Raw genomic sequence first — 21,737 nt, 5'->3', positions numbered from 1 at the left:
TGGTTACCACTAGTATAACTCAGTAATTCCCATCTAGCAGCATTAGAAATAGATACATGGGAAGATTTTGGGTTAGCTCAGTTGTATTAGTGAAAAATCGGATTATTCGAAGCAAGTAGAGACAGTTTAAAGAGTAAGCGTTAGTTTAGGTGTAGTATTTTTTAAAATGAATCAATAATTAGCCATGTAATAGCCATACTTGTTGGCTAAATTACACTAAACAGTACAAAACAAGTAGCTAAAGGTAATGGTTAGAGTTTGGAACAGTTAGCTGGTTAGTGCAAAGTACTAGAACAGCAGGTTTGTCAATTACCACTTGAAGTGAGAGTGCGAGCCATGACAGTGCAGCTGTGCTGATAGTTTACCACTTAATGGTCTTTGACAAAATTGTAAGGTTTAGGAATTTGGGTTAACTAGCCCTTCAAATCCTCAGGTTTATTCTGGAGTTCAAGTTGAACTCATATAAAAAATAAAATAAAACACCCAGCACGCCCCTGCGGGCGGTTTATCCTTCAAGCTCGGGTCCTCTACCAGAGGCCTGGGAGCTTGAGGGTCCTGCGCAGTATCTTAGCTGTTCCCAGGACTGCGCTCTTCTGGACAGAGATCTCCGATGTTATTCCCGGGATCTGCTGGAGCCACTCGCCTAGCTTGGGAGTCACCGCACCTAGTGCTCCGATTACCACGGGGACCACCACATCCTATTCATGTAGCCCCTTCCGCCGGGGTTACTTGCGTAGTAGCATTCCAACAACGCCCTGTTTTCGTCTCTTGCCCACCGATGCCTTCTTGTTCCAGTAGCCCACTTTTCGTCAGGGTGCCCTGGTTCCTCAACACCTGACGCGGACCTTGTTGATCCGGGCGACGTCCTGTTCCAAAGGCGTGTAGTCTAACCACTACGCTATCCAGCTGCTATGGTATATATATATATATATATATATTTATTAGGGGTGCAACGATATTCGTATCGATATTGAACCGTTCAATACAGTGCTTTCGGTTCGGTACGCATATGTATCGAACAATACAACATTTGTAATTTATTTTATCAACTTTCCTTCTGACGATGCTGTCTGTGTTGAGCGCTCAGTGAATCTGCGTTCGACTACTCCACCTAGGCTGCACTGTCAAGCGCAGATCCACTGAGCGCTCAACACAGACAGCATCATCAGAAGGAAGAGCGCAGGGCAAGCTAGCGAGACAGAAGTTAAGCTCTCCTTGCAACATGGCAAATTGAACCTCCCCCACCCTCATTCAGATCTGGCATTTGGAATTATTTTGGTTTTCATGTGACGTATGACCCTGAAGGTAAGCGCGTCATGGACTAAAGTAAAACAGTATGTTGGATGTGCCACGCAATGCTCAATTACATGGGTGGGAACTAGTGTGTTAGCGCAGTTAGCTCGTTAAGGTGTTGGCCGTCTAACCCCAGGCACAGGCGATCAGGGGTAGCTCGTTAACGGAGATTTGCCGTGTTGTGGCGTTAACGTCATTTCAACGAGATTAACGCTGACAGCACTAGTGGGAACACAACGAATATGTCAAAGGAGCTTGCAAAGAAAAGCGTCTGGACTTCTTTAAGTTTCACCTCTCATCCGAGAGGTGAAACGTCTTCAAGCAACTTAAAGAAGTCCAGACGCTTTTCTTTGCAAGCTCCTTTGACTACGATGACCTGGATGACTGAGAACCTTCACAGACACAACGAATATGACTGCACGTTTACACCGACATCATCTTAGTGCAAAGACAAGTGGAAGCAGACAAAAACAACAAGCATGCATGCTACAAACTTTACCCGAGTCATTTAGACAGCCGTTAGCACATGATTCTCCTTATGGGGACCTGATATGTTTAATATTGTGGCGAACTCAGACAAGGAGGAGACGGAGGTGTCGTTTGGTCTTGCTTCCCGTGAGCTAGCCAGGGAGCACAGCCGTTTATTGACAACTGCAGAAGAACACTGCCGCTAGCTAACTGCTCAGCGCGGCAACCGCACAGCAACAACAACAACACACTGACCCCGGAAGGACACACCGTCGCAGCGAGAGGGCGTCACCCGTAACTATGGCAACATAAACAAAGCATAACTGTACAAACAGAACCCCGAACAGCCCTGACCCGCTACATAGCCCCCACCTAACCCCACACAAAGTCCTGCAAATGTCCAGGTGCCTTCTTTTGGCGCAGCGGCCGGTCACGACCGGCGGGGGAAAAGTCACTCGGGTCAGAACATGGGGTGCCACCATCATCCCACTTTTATTACACCAATGTGGCGAGCTCAGACAAGGGGGAGACAGAGGTGTCGTTTGGTCTTGCTTCCGTGAGCTAGCCAGGGAGCACAGCCGTTTATTGACAACTGCAGAAGAACACTGCCGCTAGCTAACTGCTCAGCGCGGCAACCGCACAGCAACAACAACAACACACAGGGCGCCCTCTGACCCCGGAAGGACACACCGTTGCAGCGAGAGGGCGTCACCCGTAACTATGGCAACATAAACAAAACATAACTGTACAAACAGAACCCCGAACAGCCCTGACCCGCTACATAGCCCCCACCTAAGGGGTCAGTCGTCCCCAACGACCCCATTACCCCACACAAAGTCCTGCAAATGTCCAGGTGCCTTCTTTTGGCGCACCGGCCAGTCACGACCGGCGGGGGAAAAGTCACTCGGGTCAGAACATGGGGTGCCACCATCATCCCACTTCTGACACCAATGTGGCGAGCTCAGACAAGGAGACGGAGGTGTCGTTTGGTCTTGCTTCCCGTGAGCTAGCCAGGGAGCACAGCCGTTTATTGACAACTGCAGAAGAACACTGCCGCTAGCTAACTGCTCAGCGCGGCAACCGCACAGCAACAGCAACAACAACAACACACAGGGCGCCCTCTGACCCCGGAAGGACACACCGTTGCGAGAGGGCGTCACCCGTCACTATGGCAACATAAACAAAACATAACTGTACAAACAGAACCCCGAACAGCTCTGACCCGCTACAATATGCTGCTGAGAATATAGCCCAGAAGAAGCGCAGGTGCGCATTCGCTGTCCAAAAAAAAAAAAAAAAACCGAGCACAAGATATGAAGTTGCAACGCGTGTTTGCGTACATAATATTTTCTGGGAGGACAGACATTTGTTTAGAACTCTTAAAGATGTCGAAGAAGCAAGCTCCTTTAAGCAATTACTTTGGTGTTCCTCCACAAAAGAAACCACAAAAGAAGCACGTATTCTCGGAAAAGTGGTTGCAGGAGGTGAGCTGGCTTCAAACAAATGATGAACGCACAGAGATGTGGTGCGGAATGTGCCGTGAAAATCCCACTCTAGCGGACAAAAACAGTGCTTTTTATATGGACGCAAACTTGCGTTGCAACTTCTTATCTGGTGCGCGTCTTTTATTTTGACAGCGAATGCGCACATGCGGACCACTTATGTGCACCCGTGTAAACAAGGCTGGACTGGGACAAAAAAATCGGCCCGGGCATTTTGACTAGAGACCGGCCCACCAGGATAAAGATTGAAAATGTGACGTCATTCAGGGTTAAAACCGCAAAGGATTCTGGGAACTTGTGGCAAGAGGTACTAGCGCACGCAGGCTTTCAATTGAACTCAGTTACACAGCGATAAAAAGAAACCCAAAAAATGACAAGAAGCTGTTGTATTATTAACTGCAATAGCCGGTCGCATGACAGCCACGGGAAGCCGACGGGTAAAGAGATCGTTTTTTTTTTTTTTATGGGATTAAGTCGTTGAAGTCTGTGAAGGTTCTCAGTCATCCAGGTCAACTAAGTCGTTGAAGAGAAATTTTTTAAGCCATGTTTCCGAAGTAAGAGCCGACGGATGGTCTGGATATACCAAATATAACGTCTCAGAACACTCCAGCTCACAGGTTAGTCTGCTCCAAGCATTCCCACAAAGGTCAGAGTTTTGTAGTAGTTAATACGTCATTTTTCTTAACATAATTGGTGATATAGGTTACAAGCAAGTCTGGCGCTGAACAGAAATTGTTGCACTATGCTCCTTTGTTTATTGTGTTTATTGTGCATAAATAGTGAATTGTCCTGACACAATATTGCGTTTCGCTTCTGTTATTACCATGGTACATTGACAAAAACATAAACAGTTGTTTTGTATCACTAATTGTCCAGTACGATTACAGCATACAATATTATTGTCACTGCTACATTTCTGTAATGCTACCAGAAATTATTTCCACTACTAATTAATTACCGTTGAGCTCAAAGGTTATATTAATAAACGGTTAACGAATGTGTATTTATGAAGACGATTTGTGAGACTGGTAAACTTACCTCTGTTCGTACGATCGTCTTTCGTTCTACACGGTGCATTTCAAGGTCCTGTACCCATCCGTCGGTAAACTGTACCTGGGCTTGTTGCAGTGACCTGAAGTTACTAAACTTCATGAGTGCATGCACTCACTCCAAGAACCGTATAATTATAAATATGAGCGTGGTGAAAGTTGGGCAGCACGCTAATGTCTTTTGTCCACTCTGTGTGCTCGTAAGGGTCTAACCCTTTCACAGTGTTGGGGAGTAACGGAATGCATGTACCGCCGTTACGTATTTAGAATACAAAATATGAGTAACTGTATTCCGTTACAGTTACCGTTTAAAAAGGTGGTATTCAGAATACAGTTACTTTGTTGAAATAAATGGATTACACTGCGGTACTTTCCTGTTTCATATTGTCGCGGGTCAGGACTGTTTGGGTTTTGTTTGACAGCTACGTTCTGTTGTTCCAGGCGGCAGCGTTACGGTTGCCATGGTTACAGGGCGACGCTCTCTCTCTCTTTCTGCGACTGTGTGTTTCCTGGGTGAGAGAGCGCCTTTTCGTTGTTGTTGTTGTGCTAAGCTAACAGGCAGAATGCTACAAGCATAGCTCTAAAGAATGTAGCATCATGGGCAGTGTAGTCCGTGTTGCAGGGAGAATGGACTGCCATACACGTTATGTGTCTGTGAGCGCGAGGAGGGAGAAAAGGGGGAGTCGAAAGGTACGAGTTGTCGTCGAGGAAAAACGGGAGCTGGAAGCATGTAAATATAATAATAACCACTGCAGCCAAGAAGAGTGCCTGACGAGCCCAGTTGTAAGTAAGCTATTAAGACTCGACTGTACCGTGTTCGTGTTTTCCTCCGAAAACAATAAGTTCCGTTGGAGCAGTCTTTCAACGCCTCTCTCTGTCTCTGCTAGCAAAGTTGACCCACACAACAAAGTAAAGCTATTTTTCGGCTACGAGCCGACAGGGACCCCGCCGTATTAGTCAGAGGTCCCTTTACTACAGTTCGGAGTCGCGGACCTTCAGTAATAGTAATAAATCACAGAGCAATAGTACATTCACGTTGTTGTAAAAAGCACGATAATATATTAAGTAATCCAAAGTATTCAGAATACGTTACTCTCATTGAGTAACGTAACGGAATACGTTACAGAATACATTTTGGGGCATGTATTCTGTATTCTGTAACGGAATACATTTTAAAAGTAACCTTCCCAACACTGCCCTTTCACTCCTTTGATTTTTTCCTCATATCTTTTCTTTGTCCTTTCGTCGAGTCTGTCTTTGTACGGACCGGCATTATTCTCCTTTTGTTTTTGTACATTCCTTTTTGTGCGTCAAAGAAAAAACAAGAAGGCATTGGAACCGGAGAATGAACGTTTTGCGGTGCTGCAAATGCTTGCATTTGATGCGGTACTTGGATTGTTTTGCCACGAGTTCCCGGCATGCAATGCGCGAAAATCACGTGATTGCTAAACAAGGGAGAGGGTGCATCCGGCCTCCTCGGCTGTAATTGGTCCAGCCCAGAGTCGATCATGACCAATTGGCCAATCCAACACCTTTCATTATATATACCCTTCCTAAAAAAAAAAAAAAAAAAAATCCATCGGCCCATAAAAACACCATAAAACACGACAGACAGACAGACAGATAGATAGATAGATAGATAGATAGATAGATAGATAGACACATAGACACATATATAGACATATATATACACATATAGACATATAGACACATCTATATCTTATTCTCTGCACCGCTTTACACCCTCTGAAATGCTACTATCTAGTCCCCAAAAAGTCTTGCTGTGATTGGTCAGTTTGTACAATGAAAACCAGGAAATATAGTCAACAAATATCCAGCATAGGTCTTCTCCAAATAGGACTGCACCATATTATATTATCTGCGATAATACCAGCAATATTTCTTACGTGATTTAAATGTGTCATATTGAGGTTGCAATAGCAATAGCTATGTTTATGTTCCCTAGTTCACAATAACAAGACAAGATAACAAGAGCCATGTGTCACCCTATGTTGAAGACTTAGTACCTAGTGCTGTGCGATCATGCAGTTTTTGGTATCAATTCAATAACAAGTAAATACAAGGCCAGTACTGCAAGTATTCGGATCGATCCATGTACCTCTTCCTAAAAAGGAAGCTACTTCAACAACCTCCAACAGAAAACAGTATTTATCCAGTAAAATATGCAAGGAAACTGTTCCAGTTAAAGGTGGAAACAACAAATGTGTTTCACCACTTGGCAAAAAACACACCATCGAGTATGATGCTAGCAGCTGGTGGTGTACAACCCAAAAGTAACCAATGACTCAACCAACCATCACAAGTTTCAGTCCATATGTCAGGAAGAGCAAATGGTGGATTTAAATTAGTGATGCGGTTACATGGTTGAAAACCAGGGCTTTAAGCAGCTGTTTACAAAGATAAAACATCCCGGGAAGAGAATATTTTGCAGTTTTATTATGTGACAATATTGTGCATCTCCTCCAGAATTACAGGAGAACTCTTCGTAGGCTACTCTGTGCTTGCATTTGTCACTGGATATAATGCTGTGTGACTACTAATACACCATAATCCTGTGGCTGCTGCTGCTGGCACCTTGTTTCAATAGATTCACACTACAAATTTGGCAGTCTGTCATCAATGCTCACTGCAAAAGAAAGATGGAAAATTCCCTTTAATTACTTACAAAAGCTGCTGCCTGCATCAATAAAATTTGTCAAAATCATCGAATTTGCAATAATATTGCACATTTTCTTGGAATATCCAGATATAATTTTGAGGCTATATCGCCCACTGCTACTCCTAAGAGCAGTTCACTTTACCAGCATTAGAAAGACTTTCTGTAGCTTCTAGCAAACAGATTGTAACAATAGGATATTAACACGAACGAACACACGGGTATTTCCCTAATGACAGTAAGCCACCCGTTTTCAGTTCCTCAGGTGCATAATATGATGTTTATGTGTCCATGGTGATGCTGAAATGTGAAAAGGCCAGATGTTCAGACTTAACTTGGCAGAAAGAACCATTTTCTTTCTTCTTTTTATAGGAGGGTCTGCTTGGAGCGTGAGAACATGAGACTGAAGGTAAAACAGTGTGTACGAGAGACAACCTCAATAACCCTGAAAACAGATCACTGAGGACATAAAGATGTTGGAATTGCATATTTTCAAAAAACAGTGATTTAACTGATAAAGTAAGATTAGGTTTTATTAATTGTTGTCTTGAGTAAAACTGTTCACTTATGTGTTTAAAGCTTTAAAAGAAGTAGATTATCTGCAAATTTTAAAAAGGGAAGCATTATTCTTAAATGATGACAGGAAGGAAAAATAGTTTTGTAACACACCATTTCACAATATTTTGGAAAATAAACAATTTCATGACCGGAGTCACAAATAATTCCATTATTTATCTCTAATTATTAATTAATGTGTTATCTGTTTAAAAGAATCCCTCATCTTAGGCACAACATTGTAGAATTACAGCAGGAAAAACAAAATATCAGTGATTCAGCCTTGATCACCCCCTCTTCACCTTCCCCTCTGAGTGCTAAGACTAGTTAAATTATTTATTAACAGCTGAGCTTAGATCTCAAATAGCTGTGTTCAGGGAAGCAGTTCCACAGATCTCTGGCTACCTGTGTATCTCTCCGCTCACCTCACACGGCAGCCATTTGGCCGTCGTGCCAATTGTCAGTCAAAATGAAAACAAATATGCAAAAAGCCTGTTTGTACACCTGTCTGTCAGGCTGTCTGCATGTTTATCTGAATAACTGGTCACACAGGGCAGATGTGTGTTAGCGCCTGAGTTTTTAAAAAGACGTGTCCCCGGGGGAGCAGCCATGTGAGCTACAGTGTGTGTCCTTTTCATTTCCTTGTCTAAACTCTAAGCTGACACCGTTTGGTCGTGAGCAGGGTGTGGCCCTTCTGAGGATTGTTTCTGGAAGAACAAGTATTCCCAGGTTTGTCCTCAACTACAAATGGTGTCAGGGCTAAAGGGTTTGTTTTACTGGCAATAAATGTTCCTGCAAACATTTGTTTTTTTACTTCATCTGACAAGAAACTGTACTAAAATAAATACTAAAGGCAGAAACCTGTTAGGTCGGCTCACTATAAAGACTGGAATTATGGGAAAGACGCATTTTAATGTTTATAAGTCGGCTTTAGTTGAGAGATGAGGGTAGATTTCATGCTCTTTTCCTGTTTTTAGTTCTACGCAAAGCCAAACTAACATGCTGCATTCTGTAACCTTGTGTTTACCAGACAGACAGTGGAGTTGGTATTGATCTAATCTTCAGGAAGGTTTCCCAAAATGTCAAACTATACCTTAATGAGACAAACAGGCTGATGGATGATCACATTCAGAAAGAGCTAAACACAAAGACGGACACGTGAATACCTTCTGATTCAAATCTAGATGTATTTTTACAAAAAAATGCCTTTGATCATCTTTGGTGCCAATCAAATCTTGGCTGTTGACTGATCAACTGCAGATGGAATATATTTTCTGACCTACTTTTCACAGATCTACATTTGGATTAAAATTCCTTCTTAAACAAATCTTTACATGTTATACGACATTCGTTCCCCACCTGAGGATAGGAACAAGCTTCTTTGCACATCCTCTGCCACCTGACGCACCACGCTGGAGTTGCCGGGCACATATGTCAGCTGTAAGTTTTTCCAATCTTTTGGTAGTGTTTCTACTGAGTAGCTCTCATAGATTGTAGCATTTGGGTAATCCTTGAAAGACACCTTCTGGCGCAATACAATGAGGATGCAGGAGAAGAGCAGGGGAAGAAGGATCTCCACCAGAGTTACAAGGATTTGTCGTTTCTGGGGAGCAGAGTGAGGGAGAGTATTAACACTGGTATCAAGTGCATACAGAAACACAAAGTACTGATCATTTTTAATAAAGGCAACACATCTTGGGAAATAAATAAACTCTCCCTTAGGTCATCCAAAATGGAAAAATACTGTGACATTAACATGTACAACCGCTCTGCAAAAACCTCTCTATGATAATGCAAGCTACTAATCATTTGAATCAGGATGGGGTTTGGGGCATCGGTTTATTCCTATTACCCTGTTATGGAGTGAAATGAGACAATTTCACAGACACTTAAAATAAAACGTAATTTACGTGATAGACTCCGCTTGCTGAGTGATTGAAGTACAAAGTGCATTGGACAGTTTCAGGACATTAATCTCAATCTCAATATTACACCCTCCCCTTTCAGCAATAAATCCAAATTGCTACTTAGGAGAATGAATGCAAGCACAGAGTAAAATATAGTCATGCAAAAAAGTCAGTGTGAACTGTAGTGTCCCCTTACTGCTCCCATGGGTAGGAAGCAGCCAGATGCTGCTAATAAAATGTACTGGATTAACTGATCATCAGCAAGTATGATCACCTTTGTAACAACAGCAGTTTTGGCAGTTTGCTGGTGTGGAGCAGCAACCTGCCAAAACTGGTTGGCAGGTTGCTGCCGGCTGACAAAGAAAAAAGTCATATGTTGCAATGGCCCAATCAAAGTCCGGACCTCAGCCTGACTGAAATGTTGTAGCAGGCTCTTTGAGAGAGCTGTGCATAAACAAACACCCACAAACCTCAATGAACTGAAGCAACATTGTAATGAATACACCAGAATTTCTCCACAATGATGTGAGAGACTGATAAAGTCATACAGAAAATGATTACTTTGGGTTACTGCTGCTAAAAGAGGTTCTAAAAACTACTGAATCATGGTGTGTACTTAGTTTCATGACTGCATATAGTTGTGGGAAATCTGTCTTGCTTACACAACTCGCTTGCTTACAAGTTTTAAAAGACTTAACTAGAAAATAATGTCAAAATCAACATGGGGGTGATGACCACAAAATAAAAAACAGGATGAACCAGAAATGTATGGGCTTTGCTGTGGGCTTTAACAGGCCTAAGCTACTGTGTCTGTGAATTTCATTGTAAAAGTCAAATATGATCATATATGAGATTTTGTAAGACAGATTAAATTATATAGTGCGCCTGTGTTCTGCAAACGGAATCAAGGCAACAGCTGGAGCAGCAGGTGAAAGACAAATAGGTGATGGAGAAACAGCCCTCAGAGCACACAAGCTATGCAGCAGAAAGCAAAAGCCATTTCTCAAAATGTGCAGGATTGTGAAATCATCAACTGGTATTAATGTTCAAAAGTGTACAAGAGCTACAGAGCACAATGCACAAACAGAACTGTACCAATAGCCTGTGCCAGTATAAATCAAGCACTCTGTATTGCAAAAATGATTTCCAGTCTTCTGTAAACTGACAGGCCTTGAATGTAATCACATGCTGTTCCCATAAACACAATAGAAAAATCCAGCTGTAATGATTTTTGTCTCATGATCTATGTTGAAAGAAAAAAAAACTGAAATAACTAAAGATATACACCATGACTTCTCCCGAAGACAGCCATATAAGGCTAGGAAACGCATGTGATAGCCACCAATAAGCTGACCAGTCTAGAAACTGTACAAACATATTGTCTATTTCTGAGCTTAAACAGGTTTCAACCCACTGGGTAACATCTTAAGTTCATGAAACTAACTGTTAGTCAGTTTGCTGTATTTATGAGCTTTCATATTGCTATCAATTCAGTGCTGTAAATCCAGGCGGCCCCTCTGTAAACACTGCTACTTCTGACAATACACAATGGTGCTGCGAAGAATATCAGCACCTAAAAAGGACATAGAGGCAGGTTAGAAGTGGTACACCTTCTTTTAACTCACCTGCTGAAGATAATTTTTCCACAGCAGTAGTCCAAATTGTTGGAAAATGGCCATTTTGAAGGGTACATAGGACACAGTTCAAGCTGCCTTCTGTCGGAGCTGGAGACAGAAAGAGAGCGAGTCAGGTTTTCATTCCAGATTTACCTTCTACTAAACTGTAATGACTTCTTTCTGAGTTTCTATTTAACAGCAGATTCGAAAAGAGAAGTGAAATTGAGCAATCATCAAAAGCATGATCTTTAATAATTTCTGAGAACCATGAGGAAAACCAAAACAAGAGAAGTTAAAAGGAAATTCCACAAACTGTGAACGGTAATAAATATGAACAGCTATAATAAATACAAAATAGATGATAAGAGTCTAGAAATTTGTTCAGACACCAGAGGCACATGGGCAAAGAGGTGATAAGAAAAAAAACCAGGTCATTTACATTTACATAAATAGTCAATGGAAATTCCCCAATAGGTTATTATAGGAGTAATAAGATCACAGACAGAGAGCTATTTGTGACAGCTCCAAAACACACGAGAATGCGCACATCTGCAATACCACATTTACAAACACACACAGTCCAGAAAGCGCGATCGATAGACATGAACTCCTAAACCAGGATGTCCTCGCAGTCTCACAGTACACTTTTGTCCCATTAGAATCTTATTTCACAGCACAGCACGAATAAAACAGAATAAAACTGACCCTTCTGTGAAAGAACTGGGAACTTGTCTCATTGACTATAATAAGTCAGGGCTCAATTATCGCATTGACCTAGTTCCTTATTAGTATTTTCTGGCAAACAATAACCACGCACAGGGAGTTAAAGACGTGGACCTCCTCGACATCGTCTCTGATTGGCCCATCCCGGGCCTTCTGGCTCTCCCGATTGGTCAATCTTCTTGTCAATCCTTAAAGGGCTCTGATGAATGCAAATAATGCAGCCGAGGGGGGAAAAAGACAGCAATTTCCTACATTTGAGGCACTGACTAATCGACACAGTTACATTTCACACTATTTAATAGTGTAAATAGTACTGTAAATACGCTCAATTACCTCAAAAAGAAAGGTTTCTGCACAACAACTCCACGAACTGCGGTGTCCCTCTTCCTGTCGAGGTGAAAACAGTCCCTCCGTATCGTCTTAAACCGACAACAAAAGCATCTCTTCGGCTCTCTTTGCTTCGCCAGTGCTGTCGATACTCGGTAGCATTAGTGAAGCTATTCGCCGGCAGCCCAGTGCAAGTTTATACCCTCCGGAGTTTGCTGCTTGCTAGCGAGGCGATGACATTGCACCAGCTTCTGGATAAGCCCATGGATATATTGCATGTAAAATACAGCGAGAAACGTCAACAAAAGATATCACGTGACCACATAGGGGTGTCACATGATCCCAATAACTGGGATCGAAAGTCACCGCTGCACATATAACACCAAATATAGATTAAATAATAGTTTTAAATATAGTTTTAGTTGGTATGAGGCTGTATACTGTCCTTATTGTTACTATTTCCTTGTTATTTATTCAGCTTTCTATCAAGACCACTAAACTTTTTTTTTAAGTAATCCCTGATGAGATCATCTTCCGTCTTTAAGCGCAAAGTCACCGCATTTATATTTATATGTCAGGCTTGAGGAGTACTGCTCCACTATTTTTTTTTTCTTTTCACAGAGTTGGGAAACTTGCAAAAACTGCATAAATAAATATAAAAGTCAGTTTAGGTTAAGATGACAAAAAACAACAACAACAAAAACTTACTACCCAGATGGAGTAACTTCTCTCTTGGGTTGTTTATATAATGTCTGCTTCTTCTCCTTTTTTTAATTCATGCTGATGAAATTATTTTGAGGTTACAGCTCACTGACTGAATGTTAAGCTCTGGAGAAGACAAAGATATCTGGAAATGTCTTGGGACCTTTTTTGAACTTTTTGAAGATTTTGATCTAACAGAAATTTGTTTGTTTTGACCATGTAGTGTATCAAACAAGTGGAGCTATTTGCTTTCCTTTTATCTTTATTAAGTGTGTGTGTGTGTGTGTGTGTGTGTGTGTGTGTGTGTGTGTGTGTGTGTGTGTGTGTGTGTGTGTGTGTGTGTGTGCGTGCGTGCGTGCAGGGGGCATCTTTTGTTTGCTTTTGTGTTTGTATATTTAGCATTAAAAATAATCCAACATACTGTTGGGAAGGACATATATGCTTCTGGTCAGCAGTTTCATACACACATCATGGACGTGAATGTCACTGAAAATTGGGGGTTTTCAGTTCTGTGACCTGTTTCTTTTCCAGGGTGGAATGATTATATGGAACTGTAATGATATACGGGAACTTTGTGCAGAAGTTGGAATTTATTTTGGATTTTCTCTAGTCCACACAGAGCCAAAAGTATACATAAAGGCTCAAATATATACACACTCAAATCTTTCACTAAATGGTGCTGAAGGTTATGAAATGTCTTTAAATGGATAAGTCCTATTAACTCCTTATAGTGATCATGATTGAATACAACTGGTAGTTTCTCTTTGCCAGCATAACAAGGATTTGTTTGACTGCTCTCATTGGATTGACCAACACTCAGAACAAAAGGAAAGTACAAAGAACTCAGTGAAGATCTAAGGAGATTGTATTTACACAACTTTCAAATGTCTGTTGGAGCCATTTCTAAACACCTGCAGATTCCAAGACCATAAGTTTAAATAATTGTACAAAAGTTATTTGGATGTGTCAAAAAAAATTGCCAAGATCTGAAAGAATAACTAAAATGTCACCTGCAGATGTCAGGAAATTGGTTTGGATTTGCAGAAACCTCCCAGGAACAACCAAAGCTCAAGCCTGCCATGGACTAAGAAGCACCTGCTCCAAAATCGACACCGTTGAGCTTGACTAAAATTTGTAGTTGCTTACATGGACAACCCAAATGTCTTCTGGAGAAAAATTTCATGGTGAGATGAGACACAGTTTGAGCTATTTGTGGGTTAGGGTTACATATTTTAGGTATGTGCCATTGTGGTGAGGCTTTCAAACCTAAGAACACAGTACCAGCTGTGAGGCATGGTGGTGGCAGCATCATGCTCTGGGCTGTATATATATATATATATATATATATATATATATATATATATATATATATATATATATATATATATATATATAGTTGTAATGTGGGTCAGTTGTAACTAGAGATGGACCGATCAGATATTACGTATCGGTATCGGTCCGATACTGACCTAAATTACTGGATCGGATATCGGAGAAAAATAAAAAATGTAATCCGATCCATTAAATATCATGAAAGCAGCTCACAAAACTTGCAACACGCCGTAACTCACCTCAGAACGTTAGCACGTCGGAGCAGTATGCATCACGTGATAGAGCGCTGTGGCATGCGGGACCTGTCAGTGGTCTGGATAGCATGTGGAGCTTCGCTAGCAACCCGGCATTTCATCTCCAACAAAGTTATCCCCGAGAGAAGTAAAGCAAGTGTGTAAGTCCATCTCTGAATGTTTGTAAAGCATTCCTGCGTTAAGCTTAACAAGCGATATATGGAGCGACTGCCTCTTCTTGCTGCTACTTCAATCATGAAACTGCTTAATGATCAGCTGATCGGCTTTTCTGTCGTGAGTCCATCTCTCTTGTTTGTTTTTGGCCCACTTTGCACCAGAAAGAGGAAACCAGCGGCTGAACAACAGCAGCACGTTTAAGCTTGATCAGCTGTTGTTAGAATTTATTTAATATTACTTTCTACACCAGGAGCTGACGCTGGTCACTGTGCAGGGGCGGATCTAGCAAAGTTTAGCCAGGGGGGCCGATAGGGCATTAACAGGGAAAAGGGGGGCACAAAGACATACTTTTCTTTCTTATTCTCATTTAAAATGTCAAGCTTTTAATAAATAATTATCTGACACCCAAAGTTTTAATTTGATGTAAAATGAATAGAAGTCAATTACTGTATATAGTAACTATTAAGTCTAATTTAAATACCCTAGTAAGCTATAGTACTTTTTCCTTTGGGAAGGTACCATCTGTGCAGTCTGCAATTTTGTTGAAGAAAGATGTTGAATCTATTTAATATTTCTTGAAAAATAATTGATTTCTGTGCATTTTTTTTCACACTGCATCAAATTAAGGTTGATTACGTCGATTAAGCGTCATGAGGTGGAGCGTGAGGGGTGGTTCCCTATTTTTTATTTATTTATTTTTGTTGATGCTGGGAGTTGGAACCCTATTAGTTAGGTTGCTTAATATTTACGCTAAGTACTCTTTAACAAGATGGCGCCGAGTATGGCAGCCTCGTCGCGAGCTCCCCCAAGCAACAGCTTTTTTCTGTGTTTAATTTTACTTTTCCTTTATTTTTTCACGAGCAGCACTTGTCTCCTTGTGTACGACCGACAAACCTTACTGGACATAAAAGACGGTCTTTCTTATAACTTTCCGGAGTTCAAGTTTTGCAACACGGACGCTCCGTTTGCAGACCCCCCATTCATCTCACCTGAGACGCCTTTGTTCTCTGGCCCTGGAGGCCGCAAACGCCGACGCAGAGGGAGAAGATCTGGCGTTCTGGTTCGACTGAGACGGCGCACTAACAGACCACCGTTACCCAGTTTATTACTGGCTAATGTGCAGTCTCTGGAGAACAAGCTGTGCGAGCTTCGGGCACGGATCTCATTCCAGCGAGAGATGCGGGACTGCTGCGTGATCTGCCTCACAGAAACCTGGCTATCGGACAAGGTACCGGACTCCGCAATACAACTACCGGGGTTCTCCGTGCATCGCGCGGACAGGTCACAGGATCTTACTGGGAAAAGCAGAGGCGGTGGTGTGTGTTTCATGATCAACAACAGCTGGTGTGATTATGTGAACGTGCACCCAGTCAAATCCTTCTGCTCACCGGACCTGGAGTACCTGATGATTAAGTGCCGGCCATTCTGGCTACCGAGGGAATTTACAGCAGTGATTATTACGGCTGTTTACATTCCCCCACAAGCCGACACTGACCGAGCACTCAGGGAACTGTACAGCGCGATCAGCAGCGAGGAAATCGCACACCCAGAGGCAGCGTTTATCACAGCCGGAGACTTTAATAAGGGAAACCTGAAGAAAGTCTCACCCAAACTCCACCAACACATCCATTTTAACACTCGTGGAGACCGGCTACTCGACCACTGCTACACCTCTTTCCGGGATGCGTACAAAGCCCTCCCCCACGCCCCATTCGGCCAATCAGATCACCGCTCCATCCTGCTCCTGCCCGCCTACAGGCAGAAGCTGAAACAGGAAGCTCCAACCCGGAGGGCGGTGCACTGTTGGACGGACCAATCGGAGTCTGCGCTGCGGGACTGTTTTGATCACGCGGACTGGGAAATGTTTCACGTGGCTGCTAGGGACATTGATGAGTACACAGACTCAGTCTGCGGATTTATCAGGAAATGCGTGGAAGATGTCGTCCCATCCAGAACAGTTAAATCCTTCCCAAATCAAAAACCCTGGATTAACGGAGATGTTCGCGCGGCACTGGCGGCACGGAGCACCGCCTTTGCCTCCGCGAACACATCGGACTACAAACACGCACATTACCAACTCCGGAAGACGATCAAAGCAGCCAAACGTGAGTACAGGGACAGGGTGGAGCAACAGTTTGACAACCCCGACAGACTTTAGAGGGAAAACCAGCACACCGCAGACCACGGCCTCTCTGTGTGAGGATCTAAACGTATTCTACGCTAGATTCGACACAGCGAACACCATGAGACCGGACAGTGTGCGCACCGCGGATGACGTCAGTGCGCACACTGTGTCTGAGGAGGATGTGCGGAAGTGCTTCAGGAAGGTGAACACACGCAAAGCTACTGGTCCGGACGGGATTCCCGGCCGCGTCCTCAGGTCATGCGCGGCTCAGCTGGCTGGAGTGTTCACGCACATCTTCAACCTTTCCCTCTCTCTGTCTGTAGTCCCAGCCTGCTTCAAAATGGCCACCATCGTCCCTGTACCCAAATCCTCCACCATCTCCTCATTGAACGACTGGCGACCTGTAGCCCTGACCCCCATCGTAAGCAAATGCTTCGAGAAGCTGGTCAGGGACTTCATCTGCTCTGCACTACCCGACTCACTGGACCCTCTACAGTTCGCATACCGCCACAACAGGTCCACTGATGATGCCATAGCCCTGACACTACATACTGCCCTGTCACACCTGGAGAAGAGAGACACGTATGTGAGAATGATGTTTGTAGATTACAGCTCAGCATTCAATACCATCGTTCCCTCGAAGCTGGACAGGAAACTGCAGGATCTAGGACTGAGCAGCTCCCTCTGCAGCTGGATCCTTAGCTTCCTGTCTGACAGACGCCAAGTGGTCAGACTGGGCAGCATCACCTCATCCCCCATCACACTGAACACTGGTGCTCCACAGGGATGTGTACTGAGCCCTCTCCTGTACTCACTCTACACCTACGACTGCACAGCCACTAACAACTCCAACATCATTGTGAAGTTTGCGGACGACACTACAGTGGTGGGTCTTATCACCAATGGTGATGAGACGGCTTACAGGGAGGAGGTCAGTGCCCTGTCCCACTGGTGTCAAGACAACCATCTCACCCTCAACGTCGCAAAGACAAAGGAGTTGATAGTGGACTTCCGGAGGTGCAGAGAAGTACACACCCCCATCACCATCAACGGCGCTGCTGTGGAGAGAGTGAGCAGCTTCCGGTTCCTTGGTGTACATCTGGCTGAGGATCTTACGTGGTCAGTACACACAAACAAAACAGTGAAGAAGGCGCAGCAGCGCCTCTTCTTTCTCAGGAGACTGAAAAGATTCGGCATGAGCCCCCACATCCTCAGGACCTTCTATCACTGTGCCATTGAGAGCATCCTCACTGGATGCATCACCACCTGGTATGGCAACAGCACCGCCTACAACTGCAAAGCTCTCCAGCGAGTAGTGCGGTGCTCTGAACGGATAATTGGAGGTGAGCTTCCCTCCCTCCAAGACATCTACAGGAAGCGCTGCCTGAGGAAAGCGGGGAGGATCATCAAGGACTCCAATCACCCCAGCCATAAACTGTTCAGACTACTTCCATCAGGAAGGAGGTTCTGCAGCATCCGGTCCCGAACCAGCAGACTGAGAGACAGCTTCTTCCATCAGGCCATCAGACTGATGAACACGTCATAGACACCTCAGCTTCACTACTGGAACTTTAACATTATGCACTCCATACTGTACAGTAATGCCACTGTTTTGCACATGTCTCAACTCTGTATATTTTTATATATTTTATTTATTGTTTACTCTATTTAATTTGTAAAATATGTGTACACACACACACACACACACACGTAGAAAAATATTTAGTATACACATCCAGAAATGCATATACTATTATATATTGTACATATATTTATTAGTTTCAGATGTAGCCATTCTTGTATTTTGCTTGTTTACATTATTGTATTTTGCACAACTCTGTTGCTTGTGAAGCTCACACACAAGAATTTCACTCACATGTGCTGTACCAATGTACCTGCACATGTGATGTGACAATAAAAGTGATTTGATCTTTAAAATACCAGAATAGGGAGGATGGTGTAGGTTTAAGTTTATTAGATTGATCAGTATTGCTGAACTATGAAATATTTTTTTTGCATACAGGTATAACAGAATAGCTTTAGTGTAGTTGTTGTTTTAAACTTGAGTATGAACTTATACAAAATGCAGCACGATATTTAAAAAAAAACAGTTTTGTTGATTAAAAAACACTATATCAGATTCATATCGGTATCGCAGATATCCAAATTTATGATATCGGTATCGGTATCGGACATAAAAAAGTGGTATCGTGCCATCTCTAGTTGTAACACTTCCAATTTCTCCAATCAGGGCTAAGTTTCAAATGATGTGACTCATCCTGTGCATGCCCAATTCAGTTCTGCTATCACATGTGAAAAATCAGCACATTTTGTCAAACACAGACAATTTAACACGAAAAAAAGTAATTTGTATGCCAAAAAGTAAGTTTTTCTACTTTATTTCAATTTCTAATAGCATTATTTGCTTTTCAGTTAAACTCATCAAACTTAAATTGTGTTATTTGTATGTCTATGGGGATATATTCTGTGTAGGTCTTTAGTGCTAATGTTTTAGCCGTTGGCTGTAATGTTAGCTAGTTCATGGCTATAGGAGTCTGGGTCAGTTGTAACAGCAACAGTCTGGGTTATTTGTAACAATAATGCAGATGTTACAACTTACCACACTATTACTTTAACTTGTATTAAACAAGTTGGGGCAGTGACATCAGCAGAGAGAGGTTCACTGGTCGCTTTTGTATATGCGGTTAATGCCATTGACAACACAATTCCTCCACTGTTTGTGTTCCCACACATACATTATGCAGACCACTGTGTCAGAGATGGACCAGTAGGAAGTACTGGTAGTGGAAATAAGTCAGGATGGGTGTAAGAAACAGATTTCCTCATCTTTCTGAAGCACTTTGCAAACCACACCAAGGTAAGCCATGATAAAAAGTAATGGAATTGCGATGCTGGTGAACAACTACATTTTTTCAGCTTCATTGTTATGTTCAAAATTGGTGCACGAGTTGTAGGTTATAATGCCAACTGAGCCAATGAGGCCAAACTCAAGGAAGACCAACCAAAATTAATGAAATATTCAGTTGCAGAAAATTCCATAACTTGTCTTTGTTGGAATATGTTCAAAAGCTAGATTTCTGCATTCTGTCACACACACACAGAGCTACATAAATGGCTCTAAGTGCATTCATGTGTTGAATAAACAAAGATTACATGTTAATGTTTTGTTAGTACCCTTATTTCATTGTGTTACATTTCACCCCAGGATATGTTACAACTAACCCAGACTATGGGGTTAATTGTAACATTTCACTCTTTGTGTTTGAGACCATACCATGCAATGGGTAATTGTGCTGCAGAGAAAATAGCTGCACTATTTAATAGCCGAGACATGTAAATACTTTGCATTACATTTTGAATCCACTACCTTAAAAGAGCTCCAATTTACAAATAATCTTGACAACTCAACTTTTAGTAATAATTGAAGTTCTTCTTAGATCACCTGTAGTTTACACCTTAGGAGCTTTCAAAAAACAGCTATGATAAATATAATAATTACCTCATCACAAGAAAAGGGGCATAAAAAATAATCATGAGCACAAGCATCCTTGGCTCCATTACTAAGTGGGCTGCACCAATGTTTTTTCCTTAAATTCTTTCTGATGTACAGCCTGTTATGATTCAGTGTTATCAGTGTTTGTTTTATGTGTGACTATTCCCAAAAGAGGATGGCTGTGAGTTTTTTCCTTTTCTTTCATGGGGGTGGACACCTGGGCGTGCCTGCTGAGTTGTTGGGTGGAGGTTGTTCCTGCCCTGGGATTGGACAATTGGTTGATCACCTCCAGTATTTAACCACCAGATGACAACCACCTGACCCCTCTCTCCTAGCCTCCACCACCCCAACAAAGAGCCTGTGTTTTTGATTTGTTGTTACATAAAGTGTTTTTACCAATTGACTCGCAAGTTTAACCTCGTGTGTGTGTCTGGCGTTAGAGCTTTGATCTTGTAAATAAATTTGTAAAGAAGCATTTGTGTACCTTTTTTTCACTGTGTATATATTGTTCACTGCAGCAGCCTGCTAGGCGTGAGAAGCCATTTTTTGATTCAGTTTTCTCCTGTTTTTCTTTTAGAATGTTAGGTAAGTGAACTGTCTTTTGGTTTGATTTCTTTTGTATAGGGAAGCATAGGAACCTTTAGGGAGTTTTGTATATTCTTTTGGCATTGCTCACTGCTGAAGCAAATAAACGGCACTTTAAAGGGTGATCCTGTTTTTTCTTTCTTGAGTAGTGCGTGAGTGGGGGCCAATTTCTTTTGCGTTCAATGCGCACCTAGACTTAGAACGATACAAGCCTTATTACACTGTTATCTACCATCTTTTTTGCTGGGAGCTGGAGTGGGAAAGAATGCAGAACCAACCCAGATCTAGATAATGTGAAATAAGATTTTACTGTGCAAATGTGCAGTGCTTCAAAGGTGACACTTAGACGCGCCATGATGTCTTGATTTATTTGAAAAACGAAAAAAAAAAAAAATAGTAAAAAAAAAAAAAAAAAGTAGTACATATTCACATCAAATGTCTACTGAGAACACACTAAAAACAATTTCACAAAGAAAACTGCCTTTTTTGGAATGAAGCAAATAAAATTTCAAGTAGTGGCATTTTCTTTGTTCTTTTTTCTCATTTATACATAAAAACACTATGTACATTTAAAAAAAACCAACAAAAAAACAACACAGGCTATAACCAGTCTGAAGTAACAGTTTAAAATGCATTTACAGTCAGTCACAATCCTTTCAACATCATGTACTGGTCCTCCTGAATGTGGGATGAAATTCAGTGAAAACCCCAGAAAGAAAAGACAAAAAACAAAAACTTGTTTAGTGTAAAAAAAACAACAACAAAAAAAAACAACTTCCATTTGCGTCAACGACAGAAACACTAATGCATTAAAAACCACTTTAGTACTGATTGTTCAAGCGTGGAAAGTTGTTACATTGATTGAACCACCCTCCCTTCTGTGATAATTAAAGTGCTAGACCTTATACAGATGGAGAAAGAAAGAAAAGTGAGTAAAGCACTTTTTCACATC

General features: G+C 42.1%; 1 protein-coding gene across 1 annotated transcript in view; it reads right to left on the bottom strand.

Moving 5' to 3' along the window:
• The window catches only part of abca3b (ATP-binding cassette, sub-family A (ABC1), member 3b), a 37,234-nt gene extending 24,846 nt beyond the window's left edge, over positions 1-12,388 (bottom strand). Inside the window, exons 1-3 of the mRNA XM_085351623.1 lie at positions 12,124-12,388; positions 11,077-11,175; positions 8,904-9,147 (exon numbers count right to left, since the gene is read on the bottom strand). Of these exons, the coding sequence (XP_085207749.1) occupies positions 8,904-9,147; positions 11,077-11,130 (298 nt within the window). The 5' untranslated portion in view covers positions 11,131-11,175; positions 12,124-12,388. The remainder of the gene's footprint in view (positions 1-8,903; positions 9,148-11,076; positions 11,176-12,123) is intronic.
• Positions 12,389-21,737: the final 9,349 nt, after the last annotated feature.

The sequence above is a fragment of the Diplotaxodon limnothrissa genome, linkage group LG4 (assembly GCF_057381915.1).
Source record: "Diplotaxodon limnothrissa isolate DT_005_m linkage group LG4, D_limnothrissa_male_GT1.1, whole genome shotgun sequence".
Taxonomy (NCBI): Eukaryota; Metazoa; Chordata; class Actinopteri; order Cichliformes; family Cichlidae; genus Diplotaxodon; species Diplotaxodon limnothrissa.
This window is presented reverse-complemented; position numbering and strand designations above follow the sequence as displayed.